The sequence below is a fragment of the Mercenaria mercenaria genome, chromosome 16, assembly GCF_021730395.1.
Source record: "Mercenaria mercenaria strain notata chromosome 16, MADL_Memer_1, whole genome shotgun sequence".
In the NCBI taxonomy this organism is placed as follows: Eukaryota; Metazoa; Mollusca; class Bivalvia; order Venerida; family Veneridae; genus Mercenaria; species Mercenaria mercenaria.
The window spans coordinates 56,903,532-56,923,627 of NC_069376.1; the positions used below are offsets into that span (position 1 = coordinate 56,903,532).

General features: G+C 35.3%; 1 protein-coding gene across 1 annotated transcript; it reads right to left on the reverse strand.

The window, feature by feature from the left end:
* Positions 1-1,856: 1,856 nt before the first annotated feature.
* Positions 1,857-18,582, reverse strand: LOC123540898 (collagen alpha-6(VI) chain-like). The gene is made up of 3 exons (XM_053527171.1): positions 18,057-18,582; positions 7,872-8,429; positions 1,857-2,722 (listed from the first exon to the last, which is right to left on the reverse strand). The coding sequence occupies exons 1-3, from the start codon at positions 18,451-18,453 to the stop codon at positions 1,971-1,973; spliced, it is 1,707 nt and encodes a 568-aa protein (XP_053383146.1). The 5' UTR covers positions 18,454-18,582; the 3' UTR covers positions 1,857-1,970.
* Positions 18,583-20,096: the final 1,514 nt, after the last annotated feature.

Below are 20,096 nucleotides of genomic sequence, written 5' to 3' on the forward strand. Positions count from 1 at the left end.
TGCTGGAGGTTTTTTCACTGATATTGCAAATACCTGTCTGAAATCTTCCATACAAATGTCAAGATAGGATGCAAATTACAGTTCTACATTTGGCTTACATTTGGACTTCTCATGATTGTAATCATATATTGATAAAGGTGTAGCCTGTATTAAAATTATTTGCGATCATTTTCATAAAAAATAACGATACACTGAAGAAAACAGAAAGTAACTTGTTGATAACAGATTGGCATAAAACCACTGATAAAAAGGTCGATGCTAAAATAATCATTTCCATTTAAAGTCAAATTCTAAAAACGGTGTTAGTTTTCTGCAGCAGCTTTTGACAAGACCTTAACAGTACATTAGTAGGTCAGATAAGCAAAACAAAAGAAAAACAAACACACATTATTTGTCCCCATAAAATATCAATTGTCGAAGAATTTACAAACTGTAGCCTAAGGGTTAAGGGAACAGAAGGCCAAGCTAAATTTGATGGCATCGTTCCAATATGGCCGGTCATTGAGCCGCCAGCATAGTTAAAGAATGGTAAACGTTTGCCTTCCTGCCTGTTGCTTGACATTAATTTAAAGGACTTGCGAGGAAAATATGCGCAAGGGAACGATTTCTCGTAAAAATGGCTAGCCTGTTCAATAGAGGTGACACTATAACAAACAGATTTTATTAGAATGCGTGAACCTAGCTGTTTTATGTCGAAGTTTCTTTGTCCTCTAACTGTCGTATCAATCACACGCAGCCAGATATTTATAGATTCGAAAACAAAACTATCAGTTTGTTTTGTTTTATCATTCATCTCATCAGAGAGACGCACATTGGTACTTGTAATTAGACAGATGCATATTGGCACTTGTAATTAGAGATAGATTTGTTTGTTTGTTTGTTTTGGGTTTAACGCCATTTTAACAGTATTTCAGGTATGTAACGGCAGGCAGTTAACCTAGCAAGTGTTCCTGGATTCTGTACCAGTACAAACCTGTTCTCCGCAAGTAACTGCCAACTTCACTACCTGGACTTGGATAATTATATCAGACACAATGTCTTTTATCAAAACGACACGGGTAACAAACGCCCCGCCCAGGGAGCGAACTCACGACCCCGCGATCCGTAGATCTGCGCTCTCCCTATTGAGTTATGCGGTCAGACTTGTAATTAGAGATACTTCTTCAGGTCTACCTTCCAAGGTGAAAAAGTGCATTTATCGTTTTGACACTCGTGAATGACGAGCATACATTTGGCGCATAGGCTTAGGATTCATAATAAAAGACAGACATAAAGATAATAATACAATAAATTACTCAAGACGACCTCGAGCAACCTTCACATAAAGAGCAGATCTACTTTGATTTAGTCAATTCATGAGAGGTTATGCAATGTACAACACTCCCTAGCCCCGTAGTTCCTACATCAGCAAAACTCTATTTGAAATAAAGCTAATTTGACTCCATGATCACAATCACTGACAAGATTATTTACCAACGTATTAATTGTATGGTAATACAAGTTAAATCTATAATTGGCAACTCGTTCAGTTCTGAACGGGTCGAACCCGGGTCGCTGCGGCAGTAAAATCATACCCGCGTTCTTGACCAATATACCATGGAGGAATACGTTTATTATGATTCAATTTGCCAGAAATGAAGATTTATAATTGTGGCCTTAAGTAACCCGTCACAAACGCCTTTCAATGTTACTGTAAAACTTAGTAAAACCAATTGATTCTAATGAATTTCTATTACAGAATCTGTCAGTAATTTGGTTTTAAAGCTTCCATAGCATTAATTTCCTGATAACTAAAAATATTCTATTTTGGTTGTCGTGCGATCTGTAGGTATGTGCCTTTAAACATTTAAAGTGACGACAGAAGCAGCAATATATTTTTACACAATCTTGGTTATTTTCCACTGTTTTATATAAATTAATGTTTTTAAAAGTATAAAAAAGATGCTACTAAATTCTACTATGAAACTACATTAGTGCAAATCACATTCATTATATGTAAATGCTGCCTGCAAAACGTCTAAATGTGTGAAATAAGAATCGTCTGACGTGATGAACACGTGATTTGCATCATTGACCAATGACAGTAAACCTTCCATATTTACGTCGTCTCCTAATCCAATAACATATAGGTTTACATCGTATATACCGTTAAGCCGTGCAATCAATTTACTTAGAGGCCTTTCAGCATATCCAAATTTGCCATTTGTTAGAATAACAATAAATCTTCTCGAATCGTTTCGGAAGTCGAATAAAGCTTCATGGAAAATGGACATTGTTTCATTAATCGATTCAACATGACACTCATCTTTTTCACATGTCGCCTCTTCCCTGGTAAGCAGTTGGAGATATGGAAGTATGTCAATTTTATCCATGGTATGATTTAATGGCAATACAATCTTACTGTTATGTGCATCATAAGTTAAGATGCCAACATCTGTTCCTTTGGTTATGTCCATACTTTTCAAATGCTGGATAATGTATGTTATAGAACTTATGGCAATTTGAAAGTCAGTGTCTGCTATATAGAATGATGTGTCAATCAGAAATATGACGTCAGAGAAGCTACTTGATTCACACTTGTCGCACGTCAGCTGTACCAGTTCTTTCAAGATTGTATTTAAGGAATTGAAGTCGTCCACTGAGAACACATAAGCAGCATTTAGGTCATCAGGCGGAGACGAAATAGTCAATAGTTCTCTGTGGGAAACTTCATAGCCAATTCCTGCAAAAAGATATGTGACCATGTTGTCAGTATATATACATGTTAAAATGCAATGCCTACTTGATACCTTCAAGTTTAAATAGAAATGCTTATTTCTTTATTGTTATTGCTTCATTAATTTGACCGTAATAGATAATGTCATACAATTTAAAGAAAATTCTAACATCAAAATCCCGTTTATATTAATTACAACATGACAATATTGACGTCACATTGACATATATTTGGCGCAATACACATGCGTCAAGTAAAAGTGCAACCATACATTTTTTGTATTTTATTTTCTGTAATAAAATAGCAATATATCAAAACTTTTCGAACTGAAGTGAGATAAAAGAACAAGGCATTATAGAACGGCGTTGCATGTACTTTTTACACCCTAACACGATTATAAGACCAGCAGAATTACTCGCTAGAATTATTCCGCAGGACGTGTTACCACTTAGCCACATGTGTTTGTTGTCGTTTATGCGTCAAGGAAAAGCGTTTTCCTGTTCATCATCATTTATTCATTTAAAACATATTAAGTTTGTTTTTGTTTTGTTTAGGTTTAACTCCGTTTTTCAACAGTATTTCAGTCATGTAACGGCGGGCAGTTAACCTAACCAGTGTTCCTGGATTCTGTACCAGTACAAACCTGTTCTCCGCAAGTAACTGCCAACTTCCCCACATGAATCAGAGGTGGAGGACTAATGATTGCAGACACAATGTCGTTTATCAAATAGTCACGGAGAACATACGCCCCGCCCGAGGATCGAACTCACGACCCCGTGATCCGTAGACCAACGCTCTTACCCACTGAGCTAAGCGGGCGGGCTTATTAAAACATGTTAAGAGTCAAAATATTGCATAGAACAACCCTTTTGATAAATACTTCGAATTGGTTTTACGTCGCGGGTGTACTTATCAAAACATTGTTCTAATGATTAATATCATTGCTTAATAAACCAAAATCGTTACACTAAGTGTAGAAATATTCGCGGGCTTCAAATTTTCGCGATATTATAGGTTGACCGGTGGTCTAGTGGTAACAGGCTTGACTGTCCGGGGTTCGAATCCCGGTCCAGGCACTGGAAATTTCTGAGATGCTCTTGAGTGTCTCCCACCTAACTAGAGGCCTGTACCGGTTCTTCCCAGGACAGACGGCTTCGCGTGTATCGGTGCTATACACCGGGCACGTTAAAGAACCAGACTGTCTATTCAAAAAGAGCTAGGCTAAGTTAGCCTGACACGTCTGTATCTGAAAAGTTCTCTCTGTCTGTTCTGGGAGCTTTATCTCACTCTGTCCATCTGGTCAGATCGCTCTGTGTCTGTACTAGTACAGGATGATTTCGCGCCCTGTGTGACTGCAGTTGCTGTATGTAAAGCGCCTTCGAACGTGTTTATCATGAAAAGGGCGCTACATTAATTTGGTATAATAATAATATTAGCGATGATCGGCAGTCCGCGAGTTAATGATTACCGTGATTATTTCTACACAAATTACTGCTTATAAGTCATATTTTGAACCATCTCAGTCATGTACATTATAAATATATACAGCTTGTTAGTTATTGTAAGTTATTAGATTATTGAAGTAAAAAAAGCACAATTGTTGTTTCGTGTTATGTTTTACCAAAACACTTGCAAACACTTACAAACATGCACAAATACTCTTGTAGCTGTCCGTAAGATAGCGTGCTGCACTATTCGGCGGTGCGACAGTAAAATGAATTTATGTCTCAATAAAAGACCTCTACTTATAAGGAAGATACACCAAGATATAAATTTATATCTATAAAGCGAAGATTGCCAAAAAAACTTTAAGTATGAATGGGGCATAATTTTGTCAAAACTACAATTACAGTTATGGGGATTGTAACAGGTTGATAATGAATATAAAGAAATCTTTTTAATATCAAGTTATTATCTTTTAAAGTAACAAAGATTTGTCTATAAACGAAGCTTTTGAAAAGATTTAACATGAAAATAATTCCAAGTATAACAACTTGGTGACCTTGACATTATGTATAATCGGCCCAGTCCCTGCACATACTTTGTTTGTATGCTGGACAATGTTTATGTGAACTTACAATCAGACATAAGCAATAGTAACAAAGATATGACAGAAAAACAAAGGTTGCCGAAAAACTTTAACCTTAAAAATAACCCATGTAAAATACCTTGGTGACCTTGACATTGTGTATAATGAACCCAGCCCGAGCATATACTTTGTTTGTATGCTGGACAATGTTTATGCGAACTTACAGTAAGATATAAGCAATAGTAACAAAGATATGACAGAAAAACAAAGGTTGTCGAAAAACCTTAACCTTAAAAATAACCCAAGTATAACACCTTGGTGACCTTGACCTTATATATACTGGGTCCAGCCCTGCACTTACTTTGCCTATATATTGGACAATTTGTATGTGAAGTTACAGTAAGATATAAGCAATATTAACAAAGATATGACAGAAAAACAAAGGTTGCCGAAAAACATTAACATTAAAAAATAACCTAAGTAAAACACCTTGGTGACCTTAACATTGGCTCAATGCACATACTTTGTTTGCATGCTGAACAATGATAATGAGAATGTACAGTAAGATATAATCAATAGTAACAAAGAAAAACAAAGGTTGCCGAAAAACTTTTACCAAGAAATCTTACGCCGACGCCGGGCGAGTAGAATAGCATCCCTATTCTTCGAATAGTGGAGCTAAAACGTGTCAAACACGGCATTCAAACCATCAAACAAGTCTTAGCGAACACGATTAAATGAACATTAGATCATTTCCTATCAGCTGTGAAAGCATTCGCTTTTCAGATATATTTTTTCTATTGTTGATTTAATCGGTTTTCAATTCAATCTTTTTATAAACTGCCCACGTATTTTTGTTTGCAAATTTTTGATGATGCACGACAGATGTTGACTATAATCAATACCCCTGTGATTGTTTATATTATATAAATACCATATGGCAGCGTGTGTGACATTGATATTGTCAACCCGAGGGCAGAATGTCACCCGAGGCGATAGCCGAGTGGTGACATTCTGTTCCGAGGGTTGACAATATCAATGTCACACACGCTGCCATATGGCATTTATTTTATTATACCGAACAAAACTAAACACATAAAAAAGTTTTAAAAATGTTTCTGGTTCATTTAATTCAACAGTTTCATCTTTAGCGCGGTAATCAGTTGTGTACACACTGAATAGCGACGTCATTACAATATGACACTGTGTACAAGGGACGCAATCATATGGCTAAAAACCTGAAGCAGTTATTTGCCCTTATATGACATTCAAAATATCAGCGCGGTCACATGACCTGACAGTCACTTTCGCTTGGTCACGTGTCAAAAAGACTGAAAATGTTTCTGATAGTCAAAATATCTCCTTTTCGGGTAATGGGATTTTACCATTGTAGACAAAAGTGAGGCATAATAAAATTATGTAGGTGTTGACTGAAACACATTTGTTATGTCTATAATATATCAGAGGCGTATAGCGTGTCACGGCTTACGTAACGACTGATACGTGACGTTGTCCCGATTCGTCCGTGTTTTATACGAGTTAAAACTCTTGTAGTAGTCTCCCTTGAGTGGATATTTTGCCGTGCACGAATTTATGATTTTATGCCTATGTCTCCGCGAATTCAAAATTACACGAAAATATCTAAGATGCCGAAAATGGGCCATTCCGCAAATATTTGTCTCCGCGAATTCATATACACTTACAGTATTTTGTCATTTTTACCACTGCATTTGCCATCACGGCCGATTTTAATGTTTGCAGAGGATTCATTGTAAAAATATACGAGTTCAACAACTTGAGGGGATTATTGCTTACCTGTACCTCGCGCAAACTAAGTGGTTCAATAAATCAGACGTTTTAAAACTGTTTGCTATCTTTAAGACTTCAATGAACGTAATCTATACATTTTGTTGATTTTGCAATATTATGAATTTATCACACGTATAAATTTGATAGTTAATGTTATTTCAAATTTCTTTTTCACTTATCTTGAAAACGGCACGGCGCCGAAACGTCAAAAACAATTTTGAATATCGTGTTGGTGTAGATCTGTTTACTATTATAGTAACGTAAAGAACTGTATCAAGATTATTAAAAAATAATTATTATTATAACGGTAAACAACCGACTATATTGAGAAACCCCTATTGCAGTTAGACGCTACGTTTTCTATTATTGTATTCTTTGGTACAGGTAGAAAACTAGGTTATAGGCCGCTGCCACTGCGATTGAGCTACTTTGACATTTGCCTTTAATGAAAGGATTATGTAGAAATTATGATAATGCATGAACTAGAAAGAGCCGAAAAAAAACATTTGCAATGCAGAGAGTACAATGAACCCTCAATGAATCGCCTCCGATAAGATGAAATAGGTATTTCAAGAATCAAGGGTTATAGCCTTTACATGTAAGAGAAACTGCAGCCCGAAAGACATATACAAGAAACACAGTAGATTGTTATTTAAGGAAACAAATAAAAGTAGTCCGTGTGGTGCAAACCATTTTGTTGTGTGTCCACAGATCGTGACAGCCGAATCATTCATGGACATTTAACGTGCGCAACCAAATTAAAAGTTAAAGTTTAAACGTATTGTATGTGATGTACAGCAGATGTTGCCAATTATATGTTTGGGATGGGAGGAAGAGGGGCGTTGAAACCGGAAGCTGTTTTATCGCATATCTAGTATTAGAACGAAATATGACTTTCCAGTTGCCGTATCAGCATATCCAGTATTAGAACGAAATATCTTTCCAGTTGCTGTCGACTTCAACAACATATCCACACTATGGACGACATCGTCATGATAGGACAAAAAAGCTACACCACACGGACATGTACCGCAAAATCGTTAAGTACTTACGTAAAAAAAACAAGCTAAGGAAGTACTAACGCTTTGGCATATAGACCAAGAAATAGTGTGCCACTGTAACAGACAAGCCAAAAAGCACGCTAAAGGCCTGACGTCATTTCCGTTTTCTAATATACATTAATTAATTCGTCTACTGCACTTAAGAATTTTATCAGCATTTTGGTGTTTTTACATGCCGGTTGCGTAATCTGAATGTGGAATTTTCTTACTAGATATTTGGCCTCGTTTTCTTAATCATACTCATTTAAATACAAACCGATTGTTATAACTTTATGTACTATCTTCTTCAGAGATAAAGCTGCTGATTCTGTCTTTTTTCTGTTTGAAGACATCCCGTCTGTTAAGACAAATACATACTTCTTCCGTGTTGCTGATGCATTGTTACTCATGGACTTATTTTTGAACATGGCTTCCGCAGATGCCAGACCAAGATGTGTAAACGTGACCCCACGACTAAATTTGATTAGTTCAATGGCTGCTTTCAGGGTGTCATTTGTTAAATAGTCGTTGAATCCAAATTCTACTTTAGCATCAGAGGAAAATGTTACAATGCCAACTCGAAAATCAGTTGGTCCAATTTCGACATGATTGATAAACGTAGAAACAAATTGCAATTGTTTGTAAAATTCATTTTCTGTCATGCTGGTTGACGAATCAAGGACGAAAACGACATCAGTAGGTATGGGTTTACATTCGTCTGTTTCACAATTTACGCCATAGAAACCAGTTCCATCACAGTTACATGTATATTGGCCACCAGTGCTTGTACAAGTGCCGTTATTCTGGCAGGGGTTCTGGTCACATTTCAGCTTCTCTGAAAATAAAGTAAAAGTTATTTGACCTAGATTACGTGAATTTAATTTACTTATTGCAAAGATAGAAGTTACAATCGTATTGTTTACATTATGAATACTACCTTATTTGAAACTTTAAAAAAACTATCAATTAGAACAGTATACTGGTGTTTAGGTTTTAATGACGCGAAAAAATTGATATGATATCTTTCCGACTATTTTTGTAAATAATAGGCGAGGGACCAACAACATTCACCATGTACATCCCCGCACCACCTAGACATGGTACATGTAGGGGTGGGGATTGGGGCAGAAACGTCTACCATGAGTTATTAGGAAATATAAAAAGGCATCCAAATAAACACGGTCTTTGTTTGTTTGTATTTAGTTTAACGCCGTTTCTCAACAGCATTTCAGTTTTGTAACGCCGGGCTGTTAACTTAAAGTGCGCTTGGTTTCTTTACCCGTACAAACCTGTTCTCCGCAAGTAACTTTTAACTTCCTCATATGAATCAGAGGTGGGAGACAAATCATATCAGACACAATGTCTTTATAGTCTGCCTATGTATCCAAAAAAGAGGCCTAGAAATTGCCTATGATGGCATTTTTTGTTAATGCCTGACAGCCATATTCATTGTTAACTTTATAACAATTGGAAACTTTTAAGGGGGGCTGTCGCCTTCTATAGGTCATAGTAAGGTCACAGCACAAGGTCAAAGGTCAATAAGTGCATTTTTATTATAAACTTCAGATGTTCGCCATCTTGCTACATTCTAATACAAACTTATTAGTTTTTGGTGATAATTATGAATCTGAGAAGTAAAATATATTACTTCAAATAGATTTATTGCATTTGAGACTGGCAAAATTCAAAACGACTAAGGTTATTTCTATAGAATAAGCTTAACTTTTCGTACGATCTGATATTTTGTTCATTTATGGAAGTTATCTTTCTCGTGTTTCTAAAACTTCCGTTTTCAGGCTAACAATTTCCATAAAGGCTGGTTGGTTACCTGTATGATTGTCTGTATGAACAGTACAGGTAGAAAGAAATCTATGACGTGTATTCTATAAAGACTGGTAGAGTCAAACTTCGTTTGCTCGAATTCGGATTATCAAATTACGACTTTTGGCTCGAACTCAGCGTCAGGTCTATATAATGTATATTTCATGTTTGCTTGTACTACTGATATCTCGAACACATTTTGCATGTCCCGTCGAGCTCTAGCAAACATATTTTGACTGTACTAACTGTTGACAGATCTAAAGTTTCCTTCGGAAGGATAGAACTCAAGGACGTAAAAATAGCAAACTCGGTTTGATTAAGTCTATTTGTGAGAAGGGCAAATTCTCGCAAGCATTATCTAAAATGATCTATGCTGTCAATCAAAACTCTATTCCCGTGGTTTACGCTTGTGCTGTAGCAATTTCATGAATGTATGGGCGTTTAGAAATACTACCTATGTATCAAAGTGTAATATAAATATTAGATAACCGCAAATCTTATGTTTTTTGTGTGTTTAATGTTTTTATATTTTTTTTCATTCCATTAGCATGAAAATGGTACTTTTCATATTTTTGAATCAGGTAAAAAAATATTTCTTTGCATATTAACATTAGGCTATTATAAAAACTGGTAACCGCTCTTCAGGCGTTTCCAGTATCTACAATTTTGTAACTATTTGTTTATGTTGGTTCTATAGATGTCATAACTTCAAAAAGGATTGATATTTTTCAGTGAATTTGATAGTATATCGAATGTTATTAGTATGATCTTTATGGCTGTGAATATAGGAGCAAAGCATGTTTGTTTTCCTGTTACAACACTTTTAGATTTCCGAGTGACTGGTTGCTGATAGAACCGAGTAGAGCAAAGTTACAAATGTATCTCAAAGGAATCAAATGATGTTATAAAATAAACAAATGTGAGCTTACGCTATTGTAGCCATAAACGTGAAAAAATAATTATATTGTCAATTAGATTCAGTGCGGAATGCTAGAATTAACTACCCTTATATAGAAATAACTTTACCCTTATATATATATATAAAAAAATGAATAAAGCCCATAACACTTCGCAAGCTATACGTTTTAGCCTGGCATATTCAATCGGCATTATTTGTTTATTATAAATCAATCGTTTTGAATTTCAAATCTCTCCTTCATGCTCTTGGTAACTATCGAACTACTATATTTCATCATTTTGGTTAGCTGAACCATCATCTGTCAGTAATCATGAAAATATTGGAGGGTATAACTTCAATATTTCACTGAATGAGCCTCAATGTTACTATTATAAAGGATTCTAAATCAACCTCTTGATGTTTTTATACCTTTATTTTTACATCTTTATTTGTAAAACATCTGAATGAAAAATGTTTCAGTGTCAAGACACAAGCTTTGTTTTCACAATGTTATCAAGGACATCCTGTCTGAAACCAAGTGTCTGATCTGTAAATTGTTACGATCTGATTCGTTTTCAACTTTTGTTTTGAACAGGAAATAAGAGTGTAGAAGCAAAGCCAAATATAAAAAGAATCAAAACAGAAATAGCGTGCTGAATTTTCAGAATAGAATGATGGAAATATCGCATTAAGAGCTTCAGTGAGAGAAAATCTAGATCTTCTAAAATGGTGCTATTTAACCATCACCGCGTGGACAAATTAACATAAATATATATCATGTAATGAATCATCACCATATTTGAAATCATTTCTTTAGGGGCTGGAGACGGATTCCATATAATATTATATATGTTACCTTCAACAGTATTTCAGTCATTTAACGGCAATCAATTAACCTAATCAGTGTTCTGGAGTCGCTAAAAGTAGTAGCCTTTTCCCCACAAGTAACTGCCAACTCAGGACCCCACGATCCTTAGATCTGCGCCCTACTGATTAAGCTAAAGTTATTTTAACTATTTACATGAGAATTTTATACAATAATATGTAATTCGTTTTCCGCTGTAGTCTTCTTCCTCAAAACCTATCATATTTTCTCTTTCGCACACGTTTTCTAAATGTGTACAAAATGTAAATATTCTTTTTATAGTCAGTTCAAAGCTTAAATTCAAATTTTATTGCCACCTGAAATGCAAGAAATGCATTTGCAGTGTCATTTTATAATCATTTGCTCAACAATTTTTCTAACTCAACACCTGAATTTTGTTGTTTTCTTCTCTGCCAAATTTTGATATATTTGAATGAAAATTGGACACATTGTTTAATGAGCGGTTCAATTAAATAGGCGATATAAATCGTGCGTACATTTGTTCAAATAAGGTACATCCCCCACCTCTCCCAAATAAATGTCACAGAATGAATGCAACTTGGTGCTGGTCTGTATGCGGTAAGTACTGCCACTGCGGGATTAATCAATTTTGTCATTAATGTGGTGTCATTAATGAAGTCACAAACTTGATAAAAAATTAACATGTTCATATTAAAAATATAGACGGATGTTCAATTACAATTAAACAGAGTTGAACATTCAGAATATAATAATACGAATTTCTTTGAATTAATAGGATCAAAGTGTACTAATTATGTGACTTTTAATTTAAGGGTTACCTTATTGTTACTCTTACAGTTAAATTAATTTACATCAGGCTATGATCGTTTTTATGTTATATTATAGTAAAACATTCATTCAAATCTCTCAACATTTGGCGATGAAGGGAATAAAACAAATGTGGAGTAAGTATATTATTAATATACGCACTATTTTGCTACCTTTAATAACATAGAAGTCATTTTCAAAAGTTCAGTTTTGACCTTGACATGTCTGTGACCTTGAAATTACATTGAAATAACCCTTGGATACGACAGTTCCAAAAATATTTCTCTAGTTCATCCACATGTAAAGATTAGCAAACTTGTCAAGTAAAACACACTTTGCCATCGTATGCCACTTTTTCCAGATAGATTTTATTCTATATAATATAATATATATATTATATATATATATATTATATATTTTCATCAGTTTTATTTATAAAATACTAAAGGGCGTTGAGACACAATATTTAAACCAATTTAGATGGTATATGAAAATAAAACGAATGCATAGCGGCATAGTTTATTTGTAAATGCACTTATTTGACCTTTGACCCTATTGTACTTTAATTAGGAACCCTAGAAGGCGACAGCCCCTTTTAAATTTCATGTTCGATCCTAAGGAACACCTTTATACTAATATCCGAGCATTAACAAAAAATGCCATCAGAAGTCACATTTTCTCAATATATTGGCAGGCTATTAATCAAATCGTCACGGAGAACATATGCATCTCCTTGGGATCAAACCAACAACCCCACGATCGGCAAATCTGCGCTCAAAGGATGCCGAGTCAGATTTCCGGTCGAGACCTATTATCCACATGACGCTTTGATAAAATACATTATGTCAGAAGTCTTTCGAACTCCACCTCTGTTTCATGGGGAAATGTTAACACTAACTTGGGTTTTTTTCAGTACTGGTACAAAATTCAGGAACACTAGCTAACCAACTAAATCGGTATTGCAAAGTCGTACTTTTGGCACCGTTAAATGTCGCAACACCGCTAAATGTCGCAATCAGCGTTAAATGCCGCAAGGTTGACGTTAAATGTCGCAACCACCGCTAAATGTCGCAAAATCATCTGCCGCTAAATGTCGCACCTTTAAAAACGTTAAATGTCGCAAAAATTTGCCCAACGTTATATGTCGTAACATCAACGCTAAATGTCGCACTTCCTATTTGACACTATGACATATGTAAACAATTCCTTGTGTATATTTCAAAATATTATTTGACGTAAATAACCTGAATTTTCAATATTAAAGTAATGTGATGTTAGCTTTAAGCCCGACGGAAGTCATACTCATACATTCTTGTATACTTTTTCGAGGGAAGAAGAATTAACATGTTAATGTTGTTCAAATAATTATCGTAATAATAAGTGCTGTTACGTATAGAAACAAGAGGGCCTTAATGGCCCTATACCGCTCACCTGAGTTCCACACTTGAACAGTCACGCAAGAAAAATATCTATGAAATTATTTTATAATACGGCCAGTGTTTTAGAACAGATATATTTTGAAGTTTCTAATAACTAAATACGATTTGGTAATGGTGTTGTGTGTTTGTCGGGGTTTGGTATGGATGGGGAACGGGGTGAATGATGACACAGAAATCTAAGACACAAAATACCAAGACAATTGATAGAAAATATATTTACATTTTTTTTGAACAGGGAGAGGGAGGGGCTTATGTGTGTGGGTGGGTTGGCGGAGAAAGGAGGATAATGTGGGCAGGGAGAATGAGTCTAAGCCAGACAATTTTAAGAAACTAAAAGTAAAATAAAAGTATCAAAATGCCCGCTCGTACCTGAAATAATGTACAGAGGGAAACATAGAATCTTCCACTGCCATTGAACCTGGAGAGTCGCCTTATGACTTTAAATGTAAACCTCCAACAAAGAAATAGAACCCATGACTGATTACTAGAAAATCTTCGTTTTCTAAAGCTACACTGGTATAAAACACCGTAACACTGTTTATGTTAACTGGCTGCGGGCATATAATAAATGACACGGACGGGTTAAAGTCTCTCGTATGCACCCCTTTTTTATGAACTGGCTTAACAAGATCGTGCAGTTTACATTACTCGCATGTGCATCAAATTGCGATTGAATGTCTCTCAACCTCTTTGATGGCAAGGCATTTTTCATGTCGCATATATCTTACATTTTCCAATTACAAAAATATATTTTGTAGCAGCTTTTACTGAAATGAAACAGATTGGGCTGGGTTGGGCTAGTTTAGCCTATATATTTGATAGAAGCCACTCGCTTTTTATACGCCCGAAGGGACGTATTATTTTATGACTCCGGTGTCCGTCTTGCCCGTCCGTCTGTCCGTCCGTTAGCAATTTCGTGTCCGCTCTTGAACCCCTTGAAGGATTTCGAACAAAAATGTTCACCATATCGAAACGACGTGCAGAGCGCATATTTTGGATGGCTTGCTTCAAGGTCAAGGTCATACTTAGGGGTCAAATGTCAGATGTTTCGTGTCCGCTCTGTAACACTTGAACTGCTTGACGTATGTTAAGGAAACTTTGCACAAATATTCACCACATCGAACAACGTGCAGAGCATATGTTTTGGATGGCTCGCTTCAAGGTCAAGGTCACACTTATGGGTCAAAGATCATACCTTCGGGCGTATATTGCTACGCATTGCGGTGCTCTTTTTATCTCTTGTTATATTTGGTATCGTGAAGGTACGTTGTCGGCAACTGTCTAAAACACGTGTTATATTTCAGTAAAGTACGGTGGTATGTACAGGAGGCACACTTATGTTGTTTCTTTCACTTATCACGAGCAATCAAAATAAGATGTTGTGCGATCAAAATAAGGAGTCGCGAGCTTGAGATAAGATGTCGAGCGCTCGAGATAAGATTATTTGTGATCGAGATAAGAAGTCATGAACTCGTGATAAGAAGTCTGCTCTTAAAAGAGCTGTCGTGCTATTGAGATTTGATGTCGTGAACTCGTGATTAGATGTCATGCTCTCGAAATACGCCAATGCGTTATGAAGCATGACAGTATCACACGACGATGAGACACGACGCGCGACAATGATGTCACGATGTCGCGTCGTATTGTCGTCCGTCGTATCGTGTGTCGAGCGTCTCACTGTTGAGCATCACCTTGTGTAACAGGCCCCGATCGTGGCCCGGTTCGAGGATCCCCACCCCCAACCCACAGGTGGCTGAAAAGTGACATATTCTCATCAAAGTTGCACCAAACTATTTTAAAATACTGTTTTCTCAAAATGTAGACCCAAAACGCACCAGAGGCCAATATTTCATACCTATACTTTAGTATTTCAGAATTTCCCAGAAGGAAAACCCCCTGATCCCAATAAAATGAGGGGAGTACGCTTCCAGTGCCTCAAAATTAAGACAAAAAAAAATGCACCAGAGGCCACCATTTCATACCTGTACCTCAAAAAGTAGATCAAAAAAGCACCACAGGCCAACATTTCATACCTGTACATAGAAAACATTCCCCGAATACGGACAGAGGCCCATTCCGTACCTACCGCACCTCGCCAGTGATGCCTTTGTTCTAAACGTGTGCCCAACCACACCCCCACCCCCTCCCCCAGTCAACTATTTCTGGATCCCGACCTTGTGTTTAATGAAGTTCTTCCAGGTCGACGCTGGACTGTGATAATTTCAGTACTTTGACGAGTACCGCGTTAGTGCTCAAACCTTTGAATATTAAATATATAACGTATGTATGGCGTGGGACCATTGAAAAGCAAACGTGCAGTTAGTTTAGTTTATACTAATTTGTTTTAGCTCGACTGTGATGAAAGCTTCGCGCTTATTATAACCACTCTCGAGTCCGCTTCCTGGAATACCCAGTACTGATGTCATATGAGAAATCATGGTCGGGAGCTCGAACCCACGGTCCCTGGATTGAGCGGCCGACGCCTTTTCAACTGCTTACAGGCAGTTCAGAACGGAATGTCATTTCAGCCCTCATTGCATACTCATGCATGCAAGCATGCAGTCACCCAATCTTATCTCTAAGTTGTAAAGACTGTTGAACTTACCTTATTTTGCTGTGCGACATTTAGCGTTGGTGTTGCGACATATAACGGTGGGCAAATTTTTGCGACATTTAACGTTAAAAGTGCGACATTTAGCGGCAGATGATTTTGCGACATATAGCGGTGTTGCGACATTTAACGGTGCCACAGTGCTAAACCAAAAGTAGCAAACTAAGAAAATATACAGGCATTCAAAGAAAGAATTTTAGATTTAAACAAAAACTGTGATCATTTAGTGCTAGCACACCAACACATAAGAAATATATGTTAACGTGATGAATATGAAACAAAAATGATTATTTTCGTCATTTTGTGAACATGAAGAAAATAATGCCAGAATGTATTAAATATTTTTTTTTAATATTTCGAATTATACTGATTAAATCGTACAACGTAGTGGAAAATTTCTAGATATACTGGAATCTTAAGAGACCACTTAGAGAAAAATACTATGCTTTAATCGTAATAAATGTTTCTGTATCAATTAAATTAGGTATCACAGGCTATATATAAGGCATGACACCTCTTTATCAGAAATCCAAATTATGACAAGAGACTTGACAGCATTTAAGATAAAATAATACAAACCGCTTAAGAATCAAAATAAAGTAATTTTATGGCCTATAATTTTTTTCAGTTTCTTTTTTTTTTTAGAAATTTCGTCAAGATTTTAGATCTTAAACAATTTATCAATCTATTCAATTTTATTTCAACAGAATTCCGATTGCTCAATCACATCCAGTCTGCTTTAATTTTGCTTGCTTCAAAAGGATCTTCTTAAAGATTTAATTATTATTATTATATTGCAAATGTTTCAGCAACACTCTGTGTCGTTCAAAAACACACAGTGTCTTTCTTTAAGTTTTAAATATTATTAAGTATTTGTTGTTTTTTAATGTTTTAAGTAAAAGTATAATTCTAAAATTTTCAATAAGATTTAGAATGCATTGTTTTGGTACTATTAAACATTTACTGAGTATTTTTGACACATAATATCTCACTAACTTTTGTTTTGCAATACTTCAAATTTTATGATAATTCTAAATATAATTATTATGTTTATAACAATGATTTTAGTTTCTTCCAACATATTTTAATACAAACAAATACTTTTGAAACGTTTTTTAAAGCGCCATTACGTCATAATTTATTGAATCATTTTATTCAGTTTTAGTATTATTTTGTTTCCCAAGATGTTCGTTTTAGCGTTTGATTGTTCTATGTAAATTAGTTAAATTATTATTTACCGTCCGAGTAACAAAATGTTATTTTAACAACCAATGACAAACTAAGACCAGAATTAAACTGCCTGGTACATTTTATATGATTAAAAACTTAGAAAACGTTGTTTTTAACAGAATATTGTCGTTTTGAAATATTCTCATTAATATTCATGAATATGCAAGGTAGTCTATTGATATAAAGTACTGCTAAAAAGGACCGAGGTACCAGATCTATTTGATACAATTTTTATAGTTTTATCTTGCCCACCAAGATATGATGGATTATCATGTATATGCTTGTCATTTCCAAACAAAATGCACGGTTGCCTGGAAACAGTGAAATCTTATATTGTTAAAAAGAGTTTCTAAAGGGAACATCTTTTATATTTTGTAAGAGGTGGTCCTGTCAAACAATTTGATACCTATGAAAAAAGGTCTAGGAAGAGGGGTTCCTGGTAGACGTTGCTGGCCCCCTTGTCTATTACGAAATGTTCCTATTGTATTAGGCACAAGCACGCTAGTTTAAAACCATACGCCTTCAGGTGTCAGCTTCAAAGCTTCGTAAATTACAATAGTATACAACAAATCCTGTATCGAAACCGCACTGTGAGAGGCATGATACTTCAATCGTGATATATGATTCGTGAACAATTTTAAAATCAGTACAAAGGCTGTATTCTTTGTACAGCGAACTGATTGCACAACCACTTTTCCAGCACTTTTTCATGTTTTCTTTTGTTTGAAACTATAATATGCAATCCTCTTGTTCTGTCAGAATAATATATTAGAAGTAAATGCTAGCAATGAAATTAAAAAGTAAAATACCTAAGTGAAACCATATCATGTAAGTCTCATTGTGAGGGCAGATATCTGTGTTACGATTTAGTATATCTATTACTTGATCGTCATTTATCCACCAGTACCACAAGATGCAGTGGCCATTGTTATAATCACGACAGTTATATTGATATGTTCCAGAGCAGCATGCTATTTCAATTTTAAATTGGATTCCGTCATCGCATAAAGAAGAACAACTTGTCATTTCTGGCAGAGTTTTAAAAATACATCCCACTTGTTTTAGACGTGTGTCACAACAACCATCATAGCCATACGTTTTAGCTATAAATAAACTAATTATTATTCCAACAAAAATCATTTTACAATTTCTCGAAGCCATTTGAATAAATGAAAAAGTATGGTAAATAAACATAGATTGTAACATGAACTGTTCAAAAAAGGTATGCAATAAAGCTAAGCTTATCGCGTTTGAAGCCCGTTATCGTTTTAAGAGTTGATCATTCAGTTCCGAAAGTTTCATTGGACATTCAAAACGTAAATTATTTAAAATCTTATTTCTTCGGGTTGTAGTTTGTAATTCATACTCAACAATGCGTTTACAAGGGCTTTACAGTAAGTTATCAGTTTCGACGAGACTTCCGTGTTAGCAGTGATTTACATGTATGATCGACAATCATAAAACATTTTATTTGACAGGTTAATTTTATTACAGGTGTAAATGAAAAAAATAAATTAACAAGCAAGATGCATCAAAAATCATACATCGCGCCAAATAAAGCCGTGAACGAGGTACTGATAGAACAGGAGGTTACCAAATGATACTTGTGTCTTTGTTTTAGACCCTAGGCAAACAGACAGTCTGATGGGGTTTCGTAAATGTTTGAGAAAAAACAACATTGCCCCTGTAACGTGAGCAGAATTTTAATTGTTGTACTCAGTGATCTACTTATTGACCTATCATGACCCATATGCGATATTGATCTCTATGTTTCGGAAAATGGAATGGAATGTATTATGTACACAAGGTTATTAATTTAATGTTTAATCAGGAAAGCGGGCTCTATATAATACTTTCAAGTTAAATGGTAAGGAAGGACTAAGATGTACAATGAGCTAAACACAACATTTTATTCCGCGTAGGGCGTGACACTCACCGTTTAAGAGTAAAAACCAGTTTAGCGATTTAGATTACTAATGGGCATAATTTAGCATTGAACTATACTATCTTACAAAAGTAGAATTAAGGACGAAAATAACGTCATTGGGAAAATTAACAAGTTTTTATGAAAAATACTTAAAATACATGACTGTCCTGATATGTCATATTATTTGTGTGTTTGCTTAATTTACTACTTCAGTATTTAAACTATAAAAGCATAAAAAGCTGATTATAATAACAATAATAAGTTTTTCTAAAAATATTATGTAAAATACCAAGGACGTAAATATCGTTATTTGCGCAATCTGATTAAAATCATCTCCAATTAATGCTACGCACATTGGATCTGAGGGCAGGCTACTGTGACACTCGTTCACCATTTAGAGCCTTGCTTTCGTAATTTGTAAAGTTAAAGCAGAAGTTTAAAAATGTATATTTAACCTAGGATTCCAGGTTTTTTGATATGTGATTATCATGTTCGGGTATATAATTATAATATGTAAGCTCATATAAACATAGTTATTACGAGAATTATTTCTTTTTCCTATTTTTCCATAATGAAAAAGGTTTGTAAGGAATACCGGAGGTAAACTGCTTCAGTTTATAAAGCTTTATATTCAACCACCGATAATTAGGTGCAGGAAAACATTTATTGCCGCAGCGGCCCGGGTTCGATTCCCGCCTCGGGCGTGATTGTTTCTTTATTTCACATTTTTTAAAGATAGTTGAGAAGCAAAATCACATGTTCTTATGTTCATGATATGACGAAACCTTTATTTTAAAGAAACTTATTTTAGCCAGAATCTGAGTCCAGTCGCTTTTAGTCAAACGCTTGTTGAAACGAGTCGTTTGATTTGTTTGGATAAAGATTGGTGGAGAGAAAAATAGTAATATTGGAAATCCGATTA